This window comes from Populus euphratica, unplaced genomic scaffold (genome assembly GCF_000495115.2).
Source record: "Populus euphratica unplaced genomic scaffold, PopEup_1.0 scaffold132.1, whole genome shotgun sequence".
In the NCBI taxonomy this organism is placed as follows: domain Eukaryota; kingdom Viridiplantae; phylum Streptophyta; class Magnoliopsida; order Malpighiales; family Salicaceae; genus Populus; species Populus euphratica.
This window is the reverse complement of record NW_011500019.1, coordinates 509,182-529,199: the sequence shown is the minus strand read 5'-3', so window position 1 is coordinate 529,199 and position 20,018 is coordinate 509,182. Positions and strand designations below refer to the sequence as shown.

General features: G+C 30.7%; 1 protein-coding gene across 1 annotated transcript; it reads right to left on the bottom strand.

The window, feature by feature from the left end:
• Positions 1-9,100: 9,100 nt before the first annotated feature.
• On the bottom strand, positions 9,101-9,659 carry LOC105141836 (calcium-binding protein PBP1-like). The gene has a single exon (XM_011049211.1). It carries the CDS (start codon positions 9,579-9,581, stop codon positions 9,204-9,206), a length of 378 nt encoding a protein of 125 aa, XP_011047513.1. The 5' UTR covers positions 9,582-9,659; the 3' UTR covers positions 9,101-9,203.
• Positions 9,660-20,018: the final 10,359 nt, after the last annotated feature.

The window sequence follows — 20,018 nt, the reverse complement described above, 5'->3', positions numbered from 1 at the left end:
AAATTAAGAGATTAAATGTTGTAGAGAAAATCTCTTCAATCCCATCAAATTTCTTCTTAAAGATAAGATTCTCATTTCTATCAATTTCTGATCAGATTAGGAAACAAAACTCTCCCTCCAACTTGGATCAAGGTTTTTGTATTGAAAACAATATTTTTTATCATTGAGCCCTTCATAAATGTGGTAGCTATAGATATGTAGATGAATTTAAGTTTTTGAACCGTCTAATTTCAATACCTGAATGTTAAAATATGCTAGCTTAAATATTTAGCCTGCGAACAACAAATCTTACTGCAAATAGGATTCAGATCTGATTTTGTGACTTCATTTAAAGGCTCAAGCAAACTTGGACTTTTACCTATAATAATTTTTTGAAGAACTTGATATGTGTAATTCAACTTTGATGAAGCATACATTTCCATTCTAAAACTCCAACTCAGTGAAAAACTTGAAAAGGAAACAAAAGTTTGAAATATAAAATACAAATTTTTTTATTTTTTAATAATTAATTCACAAAGTTTTTAAAACATGATAAAATTATAAAATAACTTTTAATGAGCTAAAATAAGCTTAAAATACATTAAAAAAATATAATGTGAAAGGAATAAAATATATATGTCACTGATTTTTCACAACCTAAAAGGCTGGAGCCCAGCTTCGATGTTAGAGTTCGTGAAGATTAAATGCACTTGACAATTCAGTGCAACAACTTTTCTTTTACCAGCAAATCGTTCAATTTCATCTCAGCTGAGTTTGCCAGAGATGAAAAGGCATGTTAACTGCTTAAGAAAGACATCTAATTTGACAGCATTTTAATGAGGCGAAAGCGACCAATCTGAAGTATGAGGAAACATCAAGTAGTCGGACGCAAACCTACTATGTCTGTTTGTTTATGTTGAAAAGTAGTATTTTTTAAAAAATAAATTTTAAAAAAATAGGACTGATTTATTAGTAGTATTTTTTAAAAAATAAATTTTAGAAAAATAAATTATTTTTTGATATTTGATAGTTTAATAAAAAATAAATTAAAAAATATTTTTCAGTATTTGATTATGTCATGGAAAATAAACTAGAAAATAATTTATTAATATTTTATTTTCTCAAATTTATTGAAATAATGAGAAACAAATCTTATAAATTAAAAAATTAAATTAGGATGAAATTGAAAAAAATATAATTTAATAAATTATCTCAAATAAAATAAATAATAATCAAAATAATAGAAATCAAATCTAAAAAATAAAATAAAAATGAAAGATTAAGAAATTAAAATAATAATAATAATTAAAATTTCATAAATTATTTTAAATAAAATAAGTAACAAATAAAAGAATGAAGACCAAATTTGATAGAAAACATTTCAATAAGAAAATGATAGGGAAAAAGCAAATGACAATGATAAAAATGAGGATCAAAGTTAATATAAGAATTAAATTTTAAGAGAAGAAATTAAAAATAAATATTCAAAACAAATATATATATATATATATAGCAATTAAAAGTTTAAGGACAATAAAAAATTTGATGATCAAATTTGATATAATCAGTAAATAATATGATATTTCTAATTTTTTTATAAATTTCAAAAAGTGTTTTCCATCCAAATTTTTCAGAAAAATATTTTCTTGAAAACCAAGTTAAATTTTTTTTATTAGAAAGTATTTTTTATTAACAAAATTTTCTAATAACAAACAAATTTAAAAATAATTTTTCAAATTTTTTTTTTTTAAAACACACATATCCATTTAGCTTTCAACAGAGATCACAATATTTCAATATTAATAATGTTGAATACACATATCAGCAGTACTGGCCACGTCCAGTGCAAAAATAGGATATTAGGATTATTATAAAAAGTGCTGGGATGTATAGTACGGCAAGTATAAGACATACCATGGTATCGGCCGGAAAAAGAAATATCATGAAAAATTAGAAGTTGTTATTAAGCAGAAGAAACTAGAAATACTAGAATATGCACCTGAAGGGATTGGTTATACCTAATGAAAGAATGATGTCACATTGATAACATTTTTTTTTTATTACAAAATGTTATTTTTATTACGTATTTTTTTAATTTAATCTTTTTTATTATTATTTTTAGTTTATTTCCAACCTATTTCTAATTATTTAAGGAAAATTTGATATTGATACTAAAAAAAATAGAAGACGCATCAATTTAGTCAGTTGTAAAAATCTCTTATCAATCCTTTAAAGAAAGAGGTTTGTTTTTCACACAAAAAAAAAAGAAAAGAAGAAGAAACTCTCTATAATGATCCTAAATAAAGAGACTTATCAGAAAAATCTAAATTAAAGTTATAATTTTTAGTTTCCAGGTTAACGTCTAGAGTTCTCAAATTTTATTTCTAGGTTCTCATTTGCATTCAAGGTAAATAACAGATTATTCTTTTATATATATATAAAACCAGGGTTGATTTTTTGTAGTTTATTGGGTGTGCTGGTTGGATGGATCTTTTGATTTTGATCAAGTCTTAATAAATTTAATAAAGTTGTTATTAAATCTAAACATGCATGTAATATTTTTTTAATAAAATAAATAAAAAAATAAAACAAGAACATTTTATTCATATGCCAATGCAAAATAAAAAATCCTCTTTTTTAGTTTTTATATTAAGACAAGTATTTTTTTTTAGAATGCTAAAATATTTTTGTTTTTTTCCTTTTTTTTTATATATAAACAAATGCTACCAGAAGGAAATTTTTTTTGACAAAGATTAAATATGAATTTTTTTTTTTAATACTTGGCCATAATGCACAATATACTCACATAAATTTTATGTTATTTTTTATATTGTTTTTTTCATCATTTTTTTTACATGTTTACACTTAACCAAAACCCATTTAACCCGAGAGTACAACCCAAAACAAATTAGCCCAAGCTATAAAGAAACATAGCCCAAATCTATTGACATTTACCAAAGGATGACTTACACCGGCCCAGAATGCATTGAGACCCATAAGCACTAACCCGGCCTGCCTATTAGGCCTTAAAGGCCCATAAACACTAGTCCATATTTCTTATTGCAGGAAGACGGATCCATCATGAAGGTTTTTAGTGGCTTGAAAACAAAATCCAATGCTAAACCTAAACCTACTATTGAAGAGGAAAACAAAATCCAATGCTCTTGACATCTTCTTGCCGCGAGATGCCTCTTGATTTGCTAACTACTTATTATATTGGTTTGCTTTACGTAATGATTTAATATTAATTTTTTTAATATAAAAAATATAAAGAATATTTTAATAATTTTTATAGTGAGCTTTCTTCAAAATCAGGAGATCATGTTAATGAACAAGACGTACTTCTATTTATCGACAATATCTTTCGTTTCGTCCAAGCAGGATCCGAAGTATCCGCCTTATTGGGTAGAATGCCCTCTGCTGTGGGTTATCAACCCACCCTTAGTACCGAAATGGGTTCTTTACAAGAAAGAATTACTTCTACCAAAGAAGGGTCCATAACTTCTATTCAAGCAGTTTATGTACCTGCGGACGATTTAACCGACCCTGCTCCTGCCACGACATTTGCGCATTTAGATGCTACTACTGTACTATCAAGAGGATTAGCTGCTAAAGGTATCTATCCAGCAGTCGACCCTTTAGATTCAACATCAACTATGCTCCAACCTCAGATCGTTGGCGAGGAACATTATGAAACTGCGCAAAGAGTTAAGCAAACTTTACAACGTTACAAAGAACTTCAAGACATTATAGCTATCCTTGGGTTGGACGAATTATCCGAAGAGGATCGCTTAACTGTAGCAAGAGCACGAAAAATTGAGCGTTTCTTATCACAACCCTTTTTCGTAGCCGAAGTATTTACCGGTTCCCCGGGAAAATATGTCGGTCTAGCAGAAACAATTAGAGGGTTTAAATTGATCCTTTCCGGAGAATTAGATAGTCTTCCTGAGCAGGCCTTTTATTTGGTAGGTAACATTGATGAAGCTACTGCGAAGGCTACGAACTTAGAAATGGAGAACAACTTGAAGAAATGATCTTAAGTCTTTGTGTATTGACCCCGAATCGAATTGTTTGGGATTCAGAAGTGAAAGAAATCATTTTATCTACTAATAGTGGGCAAATTGGTGTATTACCTAATCACGCGCCTATTGCCACAGCCATTGATATCGGTATTTTGAGAATACGCCTTAATGACCAATGGTTAACGATGGCTCTGATGGGCGGTTTTGCTAGAATAGGCAATAATGAGGTTACTGTTTTAGTAAATGATGCGGAGAAGGGGAGTGACATTGATCCACAAGAAGCTCAGCAAACTCTTGAAATAGCAGAAGCTAACTTGAGGAAAGCGGAAGGCAAGAGACAAATAATCGAGGCAAATCTAGCTCTCAGACGAGCTAGAGCACGAGTAGAGGCTATCAATGTGTGAATGTCTCTCACAACATGCTTTCTGGACTGATTCCGAGCACGTTCAAAGACATGTTAAGAATAAATGCGAGAGATCACTTCTTTTATATATATATATATATATATATATATATATGGTCTATTTGGAACTGTGGTGTCAGTTGTAATTTAAAATATTTTCTATTTAAAAATATATTAAATTTTTTTTTTATTTTTAAAAATTATTTTTAAATTCAGCCTATCAAAACAATCCTAAAATATAAAAAAATTATTTTTTAATAAAATATTGAATTTTTTAAAATAAGGATTAACCTGCATTTCCAAACAAACAAGTAATGCGGTCGACTGATTAGTCATTTGCCGGGTTTAGCTACTTCTCTTCAGGGATCAATTTTAACAATAAATTTTGTAATATGATTTTTGTAATCAAACTTTATTTCTTTACTATTTAATCCTTACAAATTATGTTGGCATCGTTTTATGCGTTAGAATTCGACTTTCTGTGCGTATCAAGTCGGGTATATAAAGTGTTTGAGAATATTCTTACTTTAAATTGAAGATCTAAATGAATTCTTGGATTAACGCTTAAAAATTTTAAAGAACAAGAACAAGAACCACTCTATGTCAGAATCTATGGGTAATTGACCATACCAACCGGTGAATTTCCAATAAGGATCATAATATTTCAATCTTAATAATGTTGAATAGACATATCAGCAGCAGTAGCCGTGTCTTGTGTGCATAGTTGGTGCAAAAACACCATGTTAATGAAACCTTCAGATATTTTTAAAGTTTTTAGATGAACTCTGAAATTAAAGTATCTAAATTTAAATAAGCATAAAATGGAAACAATGATTTTTTAATCTTTGATTTCTTGAATTTGACAACGCTGGCCCGTCCATTATATATTCAGTGGAAAATTTAGTAACTGTCTCGTCAACCTCGTAGAAAAACTGTGACAGTATGATTTCTCATCGTATTTAACACAATCGCATGTTGAAGAATTCCACGGAATACATAATAAGTGTGCAAACAGGAGGTCAACTTTGTCAATATCTATGTAGTGCCTGCACACAATAGCAAGGAGAACCCACAATATCGTTGTATTATATGATTTGGAAAGGGAGAAGAAATTATCGACCATTTGGAATTATTTGGATTTTTTATTAAAATTTAATTTATATTATTTTTTTAGATAAAAATTTTATGGACTTAAAAACTTGTATAAATTTATATTATTTTATATTTATTTTTATTAATTAGAATAAAGGGTATGTAAAATTCAAACTCGTAACTATATAATTATTAAGCCTATAATATCATGTCAAAGAAGTAGTTGAAAATTTATTTTAATAAAATAAATTATGAGTAAATGAAAAATTCTTCTCAAAGAACTCTTGGGTTTTTTACTCAAAAAACCCTTAATTTTTCTAGATTTAATTCTTAATTTATGATGGCTAATTAAAGGTTGATAATAGTAAAAATTAATTCTTTAACATTTTATCTTTCAAAATTCACTATAAAAAAGGGTAGATGGGATGAAGGAAGAGTTTAATCTAAGAATTTTTCAGATTTTACACACTCTTCCTCACATCTTTTTTAGTATTTTTTTCTCCTTTTTATGCTTTGATTTTTCTTTCAAATCTAGAATTTAGGTTCTTTTTGTTGAGAGATATTTGAGGTACATTTTTTTTAGTATTTTTCTTCTCCTTTTCATGTTTTGATTTTTTTTTCAAATCTAGAATTTAAATTTATCATGTTGAAAGATATTTGAGTTATATAATTTTTTATTCAAAGATTTTGTTTGTAAGTGTATCTAAACTAAGGTGATGTTATTAAAATCTTAAAAGATATATTACAAAAATTTTAATTGCACAAGTGATAAGTAATAAAATCTCAAAGAAAAATGATTCATCTTTGATAATACAAGTGGGGAGCAATAAAACCTCTCTTTTTTAGATAAATTGTATTTTAAACTATGAATTTTTAAATATATAATACATATTTTATTCTTATTTTAATTTAATTTCTTTTAAGTATTTTCTACTTTGTTTAGTAGATTTTTTTTATTAAAAAAAACTATCTTACTAAAATTATTAATGGCTTTATCAACAAATTAAATGTGTTAGTATATTTCAGAGAGTTGAAAAAAGATTATTAAGAATGTCATTATTACTATTTAATCATCGATGGTTTAATTTTATCAGTAATATTAAAAACAATCACTGATGAAATTACAAACAGTTTTTTTTACCGGTGATATATTATATTTTACTAAGGGATATACTGACAAAATAAAGTGTGTAATTTTTATTTTGTTTGATGTATTTTTCTATTGTAAATTCATCGGTAATTATATTACTAATGAAATTATAAACAGAAGAGAAATCATCGAAGAAATTTTTCCCGATGAACAATAACTATTTTTGAACCTATTAGTAAAAGTTATGCTGACAAAATCAATCAATTTCTAATTACCGACAAAATATTCTATTAATAAATTGTAAAATTCTGGTAATGTATGCTTTTTCATCTATATTTTCATTGAAATTGATATAAAAGCATAGGATGCATATGAGATCAATTGTTCTTATATAATAAGTAGTTTATTTGTTCTTGTATAGTTAATTATATCAATTGCATTTTTTAGATATCCAAAAGATAGTAGCTAGTTCATGTAAAAAGTTAACTTTGTAATTCATGCGCAATTCACTTGAAAAGTTTTAGTTAATTTAAATGACATTTTACAATCTTATTTTGTAGAAAAATCCATATATGATATCTTAAAAACATGAGACATGCATTTATTAGGATTTACGGTTTATTTTAAACATGTTTATTTGTCATGTACTCAAAAAAACATACCAAAAAATATTATGTATGTATTTGTCTTGTATTTCTATGCTATTAAGAGGAGAATCTTTTGGTTTTAAAATTAAACTTATAGTTAACATGCCATGAATTTGTTAATTTGAATAGTATGTTATGGTAAAAAACATGTATTTAAGATCTAGCTAAAAATTGAAAACGTATAGATACAATTATATCAAAATATATTATGAGGGATGGAAGGAGGATGGAACTTGCTGCCAGCTTGACCATTCCTGGTTATGCTGTAAATCTTTGTCTGTCTGTCTGTCTAGATACAGCCATACACAAAACAGTGTGTCGATTCAAGCCATTTACAAGGGACAAAGGAATGAATCATTTATTTATTATGAACACATATTGATCATGTATTCAAGCTTCTATGATCAATTCAAGGATGGCAACAGCCAGTCTTGTGGTTTCGTTCCTCTGAATTTCCCAAAAGATCAGATCTTCCCTACTTTTCACAAAGTAATAGATCATTGCATGCATCACAATCCCAGATTATTACCTTAAAATAAAATATAGCTCGGTGAACATGGAGTGCTGGAGGGTGATTAATGAAAATAACATGCATAATATGGCATGTTCCGACAGCCAATAAAACCTGGGAATCTAAGAATCTAAGTTGGGTAGATTCATTGTCCCGTATCAAGATTGAAATCTTATTGAAAGTTGTTTGTGCCCTTGTTTTCTTTTTCTTTTTCTTTTCCTTGTTAAGAATTGCAGACATCATAAGCCGATCAATCCTGAAAGTTTCCTTGACTGAAAAGTTCTACATTTTCAAGTCATCTTTGGCAGTGAAACATTTATCAATGGGGTCATTAACCTCATATAATCCCTATGTTTTTCTTTTAATTTTATTTTTTAATATTAAATTTTTTATTTAATATTGGGGTGATAGTAAATCAGTTTTTGTATTTTTATTATATAATAAAAAAAATATCTTTTTTTTTAATTTTTTAATATAGAATTTTTATTTAATTTTATTATTCGTATTGGTTGAGTTGTTTTTTTCTTTAGAATTATCTAGTGAACAAGTTCACACCAAAACATCTTTTATATAATTTAATTTAAAATCTATGTTAAATAAATAATAAGGTAAATATTTTTCAAATTTATATAATTATATCAAGTTTCATAACCATAATGTTTTTTAATAATCTAAATATGTTTTATTCTTACATTCTAAAAAATTGGATCCCACCCACAATGAAAATACAGTCACTAAACTAGTTCTTTCTATAACTTCTATATTCTTTAGGAAAGAACGACATTTTGTTTATTTGGATAAAGAGACGTAATTGATGATTTATTGTGAATTGGAAACTCAGAGGGCAAAACCATACCATAAGAGCACAATTGAGAATTGTCATATAGGTTGACTCATATGACACCTGTACAATATTACCCCTCACCTGGTCTCCTTCTTTATCAGTATTTGGGAGGATGGGTAACGGCCGTTTTTTGTTTTTTATTTATTTTCTGAACAAGTGGAATGGTCAATAAATACAAGCAATTAGTGGTTAGTGTTAGATTAGGGACCACTTTAACCACCATATAAAATTGAGGGACTAATGAAACCTCAAAATATGGTGTCTTATGCCGGCAAAATATCCTGAAAGAGTGCCCAATCTAAGTAATAGATTTTGTTAATTTAATTATTGATAATGTAAACATTATTAGCAAAACAAATTAAAAAAAAATGAAACAAGCAATAAATGCACAAGATCATGAACATCAATAACAATAAATAATCCTGTGTATTTCTTTTCAATTTTGAACATCAATAACGATAAATAAGAAAACAAATTTCTTTCTGGAAAAGAAAGAAAACAAATCAAACAGAAGCAGTCAGCACCATATCAAGGCAATGTTATTTTTATTTTCAAGACAAATTAATCTTTGCAATGGCAAAGAAATCATTATAGATATCGCCAGCTAGCCATGGCTCAAAATCCGTAGCCCTTGAGCTCCTCTTCAAGTGCTTCTTCAAGCCAAAATCTTGATTCTTGCATCAACTCAGGACTCAATCTAAACATCAAAACACAAAACTCCATTTGATTTAAAGCCCCATCGCGGTCAAGATCACCTTCTTTAACCATACCAACAAGCTCATCCTCACTCAAATCTTGCAAACCCAAGAAAGCTGCATTCTTTTTCAAACTCTCCATGGTAATAACCCCTCTATCTTTATCCATCAAGAGCTGAAACCCATTACACAACTCGTTTATCAACCCTTCCCCACCTAGCTTGTTTGCCAGTACAGGCAACAAGTCTTCAAAATCTGCTCTTTTATCAGCTGTCAGCACCATATCAGCTCCTGCCATTCTTGATCAAGACTCTTTTGAAAATAAATGTAAGGATTGGATTTTTTTTTTTGTGGTTTTATGAGTTGAAATGCATGAATTGGGGGATTTATATAGGGGAGGAAGGAAAGTAGAGGATCTTCTAGGAAGGGACTGGAGGATTATGGTCTTACGATAGGTGCCAGCGAGGGGACAGTGAGGTTTCTATTTGCATTGGTCGGCTTTGATTCCTTACAGAGGATGCCGCTGCCTCTGTTTCGCAGAAGTTTGTCATGGGTGTTTTGGTCATTTAGGACAGCTTGTGCCTGTGAATCAGTGGTTCTTTTAGTTTTGACTTCCTCATTGTGGCGTCGCATAGGGAAAGCCAAAGAAATGGTCAACGGAAGGGTATTGTTGTCATTTGAGATGGATTTATGACACCAATGTGTGTGTTTTCTGACCAATGATCCTATCAGGCCGGAGGAGGAGGGACTGTTACATAAGGGTGTTTTTTTTTTAATTTTTAAACTTTAAAGATTAATAATTTTCGAATTAATGCTTATTTATTAAAATTAAATCTTTTATTTACACAAATTTAAGCAGATTATTACCACTCAAATTTAATTAAACTTAATTTTTTTATCAAATAATCTTACAAGTTTATTTTAGAATAAATTTTATCAAGCATAAAATAAATTTTATCGAGCATGTGTGAACTGTGAAGTTTAAACTCTATAAAATTTAAATAAAAAAGAAAAATATATCTTCTTCACCACCTAAACTACTATTTAGAATCTATTAAGGTTTTTGTTGACAGTATAAGAGAAAGTCTACAGTCGGTTTTCTCTTTCCTTGAAAATTTTGCACTCTGTTTCAATTTTAGTTTGTCTCTTTAGCATTGCCGGCCAGTTTATTTTCTACAGTTTGTGTGGGGTTGCCAGTGTAAAAGTCTAGTTTTGGTTTGTAGTGGGTTTACGTGGGAAATATTTTTTAGAAGAGAGTTTTAGAACAGAGTTAAACGAGGTTTTTGCAGGGTTAAATTAGTTTAATCATAATAATTTTTACTTTTATTAATTTAATTTAATACCTAATCACATCAGGTAAAGTTTAATAATGTAAAAGATATGTTTATTTAGAGATCACCGTTTTACTTTTATACATTTCAGGATTACTAAAAACTTACATAATTTTTAATTTTAAAATTTATAGAATTAATCAAGATAAATATAAATTAATTTAAATATATTTAAACACACGTTAATTAAATAAAAAAATATAAATAATTACAGCTAGGGGATGGAAATATTTGCATCATCTGTCCACACGTTCTAGATAAATATAAATTAATTTAAATATATTTAAACACACGTTAATTAAATAAAAAAATATAAATAATTACAGCTAGGGGATGGAAATATTTGCATCATCTGTCCACACGTTCTTGACCGACTAATAAGTCTCCATCTGCATCATCAACTGAACGTAAACGTTGTTTCAAGTCAAAGCTTCGTATTATGTTTTTTCCTAGTATATTAAGAGAGATGACTGAAATTTAATTGGTTGTTCTTGTTGAAGAATTCTCTTGAAATCCCTTTCTGAAAAGTTTCTGCCATTGCTTTTGATAGTTCAATTAGGCAAACCCATTCATAAGTATTATTCGTTATTCTATGGAAATGCTCTTCTTTCTTAAAAAATAAAGGAATGGAGGTGTTTGAATATATAGAAGAGCTTTACCCAGTTACGTAAAAAGCGACGACCAAATAGTTGGAAGATTTGGTTTGGAGACTAATTAAAAAATAATTTAGGTTACTAAGTCATTTAATTTAATTTTTTTTATAAAATTCATTGTTAATGGCCCAACTTGGTTTAAATTTGGGTTAACTAAATTGTTTAGATTTGACTAAATTAATTATATTTTATGGAATTAATATCTTTTTTAATTTAATTTAAAATTAGATTTATACCAAATATTATATTATAAGTTTTTTAGTTTTACTTATTAGACAGGCAGGTTTAAAAACTATGCAACAAATAACCATAATCTTTCCAAATCCAATGCCTCCTCGCATTAATTGTCGTACTAAACAAAGCATAGGTTACGCTCGCATTTTAAACAAGAAATCAATATTTGGAACTTGGGCTTATGTGAATAGGAAAACTGCGAACTTCCCCTTCACACATGATCTCACTGGAATAAAGATGAAAATATGAGACCAGAAGCACAGGGCAATTTTTATTTCATTCTTTAAGAAAGAACGAAGCACGGAGAAAGGCTGTGTCCATGGCGTGTGCGGCTACCGTCCCTCACAGACCGCTTTGGGGACATTGACAAGAAGGAAACTTCAATTTCTGGAATATTTAGGGAAACTAAAGTAGAAATTATACGAGACAACTTTTCTGATTTGGACTTCCACGAAACTACTCATGGCTATGTTGGCAAACCTTGGGAACCTTCATTATCTATTTGACAGCTAGAAACATGACTTGGTTACCTGCCATTCTTTCCTTGCCTTTCCTGTCTGGTTACCTGCCGTTCTTTCCTTGGCTTTCCTGTCCATGTTGCAGTCAAAGTAGCTCTCGTAAGTCCTAACAACACACCTCAATTGCTTCCTTTAGGCTGCCCTTGGACAGCTTGTAGACCTGTTTAGTGTCTCCATGGATGCTCTTGAGATCTCTTTTCAGGACATTATTTCTCAGATTTTCTCATGCCCGGAAACAATTTAAGGACATCAATGTTACTTTTCCTTCCCTAGTAACCAACTAATACATGCAGCTAAGCTATCACAGAGGGAGTTTTTTTCCTCTATTTTTTCACTTACCAATCCCTAAACAGTTTGAGGAAACTGGGCATGGAAAAGTCAGTATTCCTCTTACCAGTCACAGTCTCTAGTAGCAAAACTCCGAAGCTAATGACATCTGATTTTTCTGAGAAACTCCCAAACAGTGAGTATTCAGGTGACCTATAGCCACTGCGCAAATTTTCTAAGAACTAGCAAATTAGTAGTAGCAGAATATTGGCAAAATCGATCGACAGAATCCTGGAGATTATGTGTAATTGGTGGACTTCCGGGGTACCGACCACTGGCATGGTATCAGCTTCAGTTTTGTCTGATCCGAACACCTAATTGCCAATCCAAAATATAGAATCTTAGGATTCATTACTTCGTCCAGTCATATGTTACTTGCCTTTAGGTCCTTATGAATCACTTTCAATCTTAGAGTACTGGTGGATGTAAAGTAGACCTTGAGCAAATCATCACTCGATAATTTCACAGCTATTGATCCAATCAAGATTTGCCTTTTCAGATGGATCCGATAGACAAAATCATCAACCAAATGTAATGCAATGTGGCAGGTGTTCATAAGCTAGCTTATGAGGTGAGGCTTTCCCTCACACTCGCAAACTCTCAAACATCAATAAGATTCTCAAGTTGAATATGAAGCACTATGAGCTCTACAGCAAAAAGAAATACATCCATTGATAGTAGTTAAAGGCTAAAGGGAAATGCCCTTTATTTAGAGGAAATTTTATTGCATTTAGTAATGTAGGTCATTTTTCCAAATAACTGTATGGATTTCAATTTGTATACATTTCAAGTGAACTGAAGAACCTGGAAGAGAAAATTTCTTTTTTAATAAAAAGCACAAAAAGATGTCGCAGCGGGCGAGGAAGCTCTTGACGGAGCCTAACTTGGATGGCAAACGAGGACTGACTCACTCCAATAGTCGATGCTACCCCTACCAGCCATAGGGATCCAAAGAAGAAGCGTTCTTGAGCGGATGGCCCCTCCTTTTCCAAGTTTCACATCTAAAGTCCTATCAAACCTCAGGCAGGCTAATTGTCAATTCGTTGTTAGAATATCTAGTTGATGAGTTGTGAAAGGCAACAAATTGCTAGATCTCTGATGACTAAGACTAGAGAATGCAGGTTCTTTTGGAGAAGGAAGTGATGCATTGTCATTGCTCAACATCTGAAACACTAATGGCATCGTAGGTCTATCTGCTGGAGATTCCTGAACACACAAAAGCCCTAATGCATTGTCATTGCTCAACATCTGAACCACTAATGGCATCGTAGGTCTATCTTCTGGAGATTCCTGAACACACAAAAGCCCTACATGGATGCACCTAAATTTTCTGTCAGGACTTTCACATGTGTCCCTTGTTGACGGATTGATAAGGTCCAGTCTTCTATCTTCATTCCACAATTCCCATGCCTGAAAACAAGTTGAAGACATTAATGCAATATTTTCCTAGCATATGGAGATACCAAAGAAGAGAAGTTTTTTTTTATAACTACCCATCCTTGAAGGGTTGTTGGGAGTTCGTACGAAAAAAATCGGTATTTCTCTTTCCGGTCACAATCTCTAATAAAAGAACTCCGAGGCTGAATACATCTGACTTTTCTGAGAATTTCCCATACAGAGCATATTCGAGTGACATGTAGCTGCTGCAGAAGAAATTAAGCTAAGAATTAGTAGCAGCCGATGCTGAAGATGAGCAGCATCAACAAACTCAGGTTGATGTTGAAGGGAATTTGTGTGAAATTTGTGAACTCACGAAGTACCGACCACCCGCTTGGTATCGGCTTCAGTTTGATCTAAACCAAACATTCTTGCCATTTCGAAATCTGAAATGTTGGGATTCATTGCTTCATCCAATAATATATTACTTGCCTTAAGGTCCCTGTGTATTACTTTCAATCTAGAGTATTTGTGGATGTAAAGCAGGGTTGAGCAATACCCTTGATAATCCGCTTGGTATCGGCTTCAGTTTGATCTATTAATGATTTTCAGAAAAGATTGTTCTTTATTTTCGTGAAGTTTCGAGAGAGAGAAAGAAGTTCACGAAACAAAAACTTGTCCGTGTTGGGTCATTCAAGCGATAAAACCCATATAAATTAACGTGGTTTAACCATTTGTTTATTTTATAGAGCTATTAATTTTTATTAATTATTTAAAGAAATAATATAAAAAAAAAACTCTTCTTAATTTAACTCTACTCACTCTAACTCTTTATTGTTCTTTTTCATTTCTCATTACATTTTAGCTCTTCAATGTATTTTATTATAGACAAAGCTAGGGGGGCATGGGGCATAAATCATACTATGATTTATGCCACCAATTAAGCTTCCATTATATGACAAGTGGGAGATCAGGTATTCTCACTTGCATATAATAAAGGTGGGACAATATTTGTCTTTATTTTCTAACAATCTTTCACTTTGAAGCAAACAATAAAATTTCTTTTATTCTTGAAGACCAACTGGAATTTTACACAACTTTAATTTATCAAGTGTAACTCCTTTAGTTAACATGTCAGCAGGATTTTTGCTTCCATAAACCTTTTCTAGCATTAGTTGTTCATCGTCTAGCAATTATCGGATGAAGTGACATTTGATCTGAATATACTTAGTCTTGGAGTGAAATACTGGATTTTTGGCAAGGAAGATTGCATTTTGACTGTCGCTATACAAAGTACATTTTCCATTCATCTTGCCCAATTCTTCCAAGAAACTCTACAACCATACAATTTCTTTTGCAGATTCTAAGACTGCAACATATTCAACTTTTATTATTGAAAGAGTAATGATCTTTTGTAAGGTAGAACTCCAGGAAATAACAGTGCCTCTTAGAGTGTATACATATCTTGTAGTGCTTTTTCTGCTATCAACATCTCTTATTAGATCAGTGTATACAAAACCTTCAAGTTTCAAACCAACAGCTGTAAAGGTAAGACAAATCTTTGAGGAACCTTTTAAGTACCTCATGATCTATTTTATTGTCTCCCAATGTTGCTTTTCAGGATTGCTCATATATCGACTTACAACTCTCATTGTATGGGTAATGTCTGGTCTAGTACAGACTATAACATACATGAAAAAGCCGATAGCTGAGGCGTATAGAATCTTATCCATGTATCCACATTCTAGCTCAGTTTTTGGTGACTAGTCTTTGCTGAACTTCAAATGATTCCCCAGAAATGTACTTACTGGTGTAGCATTATTCATACTAAACCTGTTGAGAACCTTCTTGACATATTCTATTTGAGTATGCCTTTGTCTTTATCTCTAATAATTCTCACGACAAGTATTTGTTTAGCAACTCCCAAATCCTTCATTTCAAACTATTTCGATAATTGTTGTTTCTCATGCCAAGCATTTGTTTAGTAGCTCCTAGATCATTCATTTCAAATTGTTTTGATAACTGTTATTTCAACTTATCAATCTCTTTAATACTGGATCCTACGATTAACATATCATCCACATATAATAGTAGAATGATGTAGGAGTGGCCAAAATATTTGACATAGCAACAATAATCAGCCTGACATCTTGTGTACCCTAAACCGCACATGAAGTTGTCAAACTTTTTGTACCACTATCTTGGAGCATGCTTTAAACCTTATACACTTTTCTTTAACTTGTAGACTTGGTTCTCCTTTCCTTGTATTTCAAACCCCTCTGGTTGTTGCATATAAATGTCTTCCTCCAATTTACTATGAAGAAATGTTGTTTTTACATATAATTGTTCAAGATGTAAATTTCTATAACTACTATCCCTAGAACAACTTTGCTTGTTGTGAGCTTCATAACTGGAGAAAATATCTCAGAGTAATCAATCCCTTTCTTTTGTTAAAACCCTTTTACAACAAGTCTTGCCTTAAACCGTTTGTTTCCGTCATGCTCAGTCTTTACTATATAAACCCACTTGTTTTGCAAAGCCTTCTTTCCTTCAGGTAATGTGGTTAGCTCTCAAGTCTTATTCTTCAACAACAAATCCATCTCATCCTTCATGGTTAACTCCCACTTGCTTGAGTTTTTATCTTGTAAGGATTCTTCATAAATTGGCAGTTTACCACTATCTATTAGCAAAATATAATTTAGTCAAAGTATGAACCATTGTGGGGGCTTTACAATCCTTAAAGATTTGTAAACATAAACAGGTGATTCATCAGGCTTCACATCTTGTTGTGTAATAGTGGGTATAGATGTGCTTGAATCTTCTTATAAAGACTCTTGAATGTTGTTATGCTCGATAACATCAGGAAACCCTTCTATGGATTTAGATTTTTATGGACTTTTATATGAATCAGCCATATCTGTTTCTGCACTTGATTTGTTTTTATACAAAACTTTCTTGTTAAATATCATGTTCCTGCTTTTGATATCTTTTTATTCTGATCATCCAAGAACCAAATCCAAATTTTTCATCTCCATAGCCAATGAAGAAACATTTCTTGGATTTGGCATTTAATTTATTGCGAGCATCAAAATCTATATGAACATAAGAAACTCACTCAAAGACCTTTAGATAAGAGAGTTATACCTTTTTTCCTCTCTATACTTCCTCGGGCAATCTGAATTCCAAAGGAACTGATGGACCACGGTTGATGAAGTAAACAACAGTATGAACTGCGTCAGCCTAGAATGTTTAAGGTAACCCTAAATGCAACCTCATGCATCTAGCTCGTTCCTTAATGGTCTTATTCATCCATTCAGCAATGTCATTCTATTGTGGTGTGCCTGGAATGGTCTTTTCAATTATGATACCATTAATAGCGCAATAATCTTTAAAACCTCCATTAATGTATTCTCCTCTATTATCAGATCTTAAGCATTTCAACTTCAGACCTGATTCAGTCTTAATCATAGTTTTTCATTTCTTGAATGTTTCAAACACATCAATTTTATTTTTTAGAAAGTAGACTTATACCTTCCTGCTGAAATCATCAATGAAAGTCATATAGTATCGAGAACATCCAAGAGATGCTACTGGAGATGGTCCTCATGAATTTGTATATACCAGTTTTAGTTTTTTTGGTCTTAAGATCCTGCCAACCTTTAAAAAACTAAGCTTTTTCTGTTTTTCAAGAACACAACTTTCATAAATATCTATATCAATATTTTTTTTTTAACTCTGATAGCTTTGCCTTTGACTAAAATATCTTCATCCCCTTTTAACTCATATGGTCGAGTCTATAGTGCCATAATTGTCCTGATTTTTTGCTTCAATAGAGGCAATAATTTCTGCAAATTTTATGGTCATATATAGGGTGTTGATTTTCTTTCCACGAGCCAAAACCATTGCTCCCTTTGATACTTTCCACATACCTCTAAAAAAAATTGAGTGACCACTGTCGTCAAGTTGTCCGACGGAGATCAACTTCTTTTTTAATCTAGGAACATGCCTTACATTTTATAAGTTCCATATACATCCATTCATTGTCTTGATTTGCACATCTTTTATACCCACAATATCCATTGGTTGTCCATTGACCAGATAAATTATATCATGACCTCCAGCAACATAGTTTTGCATCATTTCATGGCGTAGTGTACAGTGGAATGAAGCACCAGAATCAGGAATTCAATCATCAATCGGACTTTGTACAACAAAAATCAAAGCATCTTGTACCTCATCTGTAGTAGCGTTTGTAGAGTCAGCTTTAGGTTTTTTTGGTTTTGTGTAGTTCCTCATGAAATGACCAGGTTTGCCACAATTCCAACATTCAACTTGTTTTTGAGGTCCAAACTTGCTTTTACTTTTGTATCTTGATTTTGATCGGTCTTTGGATAAGCCTCTATCTTGTCTCCTCCCTCAGTGTTGATGTTGAAAGTTGAACCTGAACTTGAACTTTCACCTGAGTCTTTCCTTCGCACTTCTTCAACTAAAATCAAGTTTTGGATATCATTATATTTCAGTTTGGATTTTCTAGCTGAGTTGCTCATGACTGTTCTCATATCTTCCCAACTGTTCGGAAGTAAAGCTAGCAAAATGAGTGCACGGATCGCATTATCACACTCAATCTCAATAGATGACAATTGATTTGTGTTGGTATTGAAGTTATTGAGATGTTGTGTAACAAAGGTGCTTTTTGTCATCTTCAAGTTGAACAACTTCTTCATCAAGTGCACTTTATTATTTGTTGAGGGCTTCTCATACATCCCAGACAAGACTTCCATTAATTTTACAGTGGATTTTTCTTTTGTAACATTGTGAGCAACTCTTCTTGACAAGGATAGCCGGATAATGCTCAAAACCTGTCTATCAAGAATTTGTCAATCTTCTTCTTGCATATTCTCTGGTTTGCTCCCCAATAAAGGAAGATAAAGTTTCTTCCCATATAGATAGTCTTCAATTTATATTTTCCAATATCTAAAATATGTCCCATTAAATTTTTTAATTCCAGCAGCCTTTATTTCATCTACCATTTTTAACACTTGTCAGATTTGAATATGCCAAATCTGATCTTATGGATGTGTTCAGAACGGCTAAAAATGTTACTTACTTTTATTAATTAGAATAGAGGGTAAGATTTAAACTCGTAACTATATGATTATTAAGTATATAATACCATGTCAAAGAATGGTTGAAATTTTATTTTAATAAAATAAATTATGGGTGAATGAAAAATTAATTTTAAAGAACTCTTGTTTTTTCTACTAAAAAAACCCTTGATTTTTCTAGATTTAATTCTTAATTTATGGTGGATAATTAAAGGTTATAATAGTAAAAATTAATTCTTCAACCTTTTATCTTTCAAAATTCACTATAAAAATTCACTATAAAAAGGGATGGATGGGAGTGAAGAAAGAGTTTGTTCTAAGAATTTTTCAGATTTTACACACTCTTCCTCACATCTTTTTTAGTATTTTTCTTCTTCTTTTTATGCTTTGATTTTTCTCCCAAATCTAGAACTTCATTTTATTTTCTTGAGAAATATTTGAGTTATATAATTTTTTATTCAAATATCTTATTTGTAAGTACATCTAAACTAAGGTAGTGTTGTTGAAATCTTAAGAGATATATTGCAAACATTTTAATTGCACAAGTGATGAGCAATAAAGCCCAAAAAAATGATTAATCATTAATAATACAAGTGGGGAGTAATAAAGCCCCTCTCTTCTAGATGAATTATATTTTGAATGATGAATTTTTAAATATGTAATTAATATTTGATTCTTATTTTAATTTAATTTTTTTAATTATTTTCTACTTTGTTTAGTAGATTTTTTTATTAAAAAAAACTATTTTACTAAAATTATTGATGGTCTCATCGAGAGATTAAATCCGTTAATATATTTTAGAGAATTGAAAAAAAATATTAGAAATATCATTGTTACTATTTAATTATCGATGGTTTAATTTCTTGAATAATATTAAAAAAATCATTGATAACATTACAAACGGTTTTTTTTATCGGTGATATGTCATATTTTACTAAGGGTTATACCAATAAAATAAAATATTTTTTTATTTATAAATTTATTAATAATTATATTACTAATAAAATTATAAACAAAATATAAATCATCAAAAAAAAGTTTTTCTAGCAAACATTAAGTATCTTTGAGCTCGTTAGTAAAAGTCATGCCGACAAAAGAATAAATCATTTATTTATTAGGAACACGATCATGTATTCGAGCTTTATGATCAATTCAAGGATAGCAACAGCCAGTCTTGTGGTCTCTTATCT

Excerpts from the sequence above, each read along its gene's own strand:
- LOC105141836 (XM_011049211.1), bottom strand. The coding sequence starts at position 9,581 with ATGGCAGGAGCTGATATGGTGCTGACAGCTGATAAAAGAGCAGATTTT.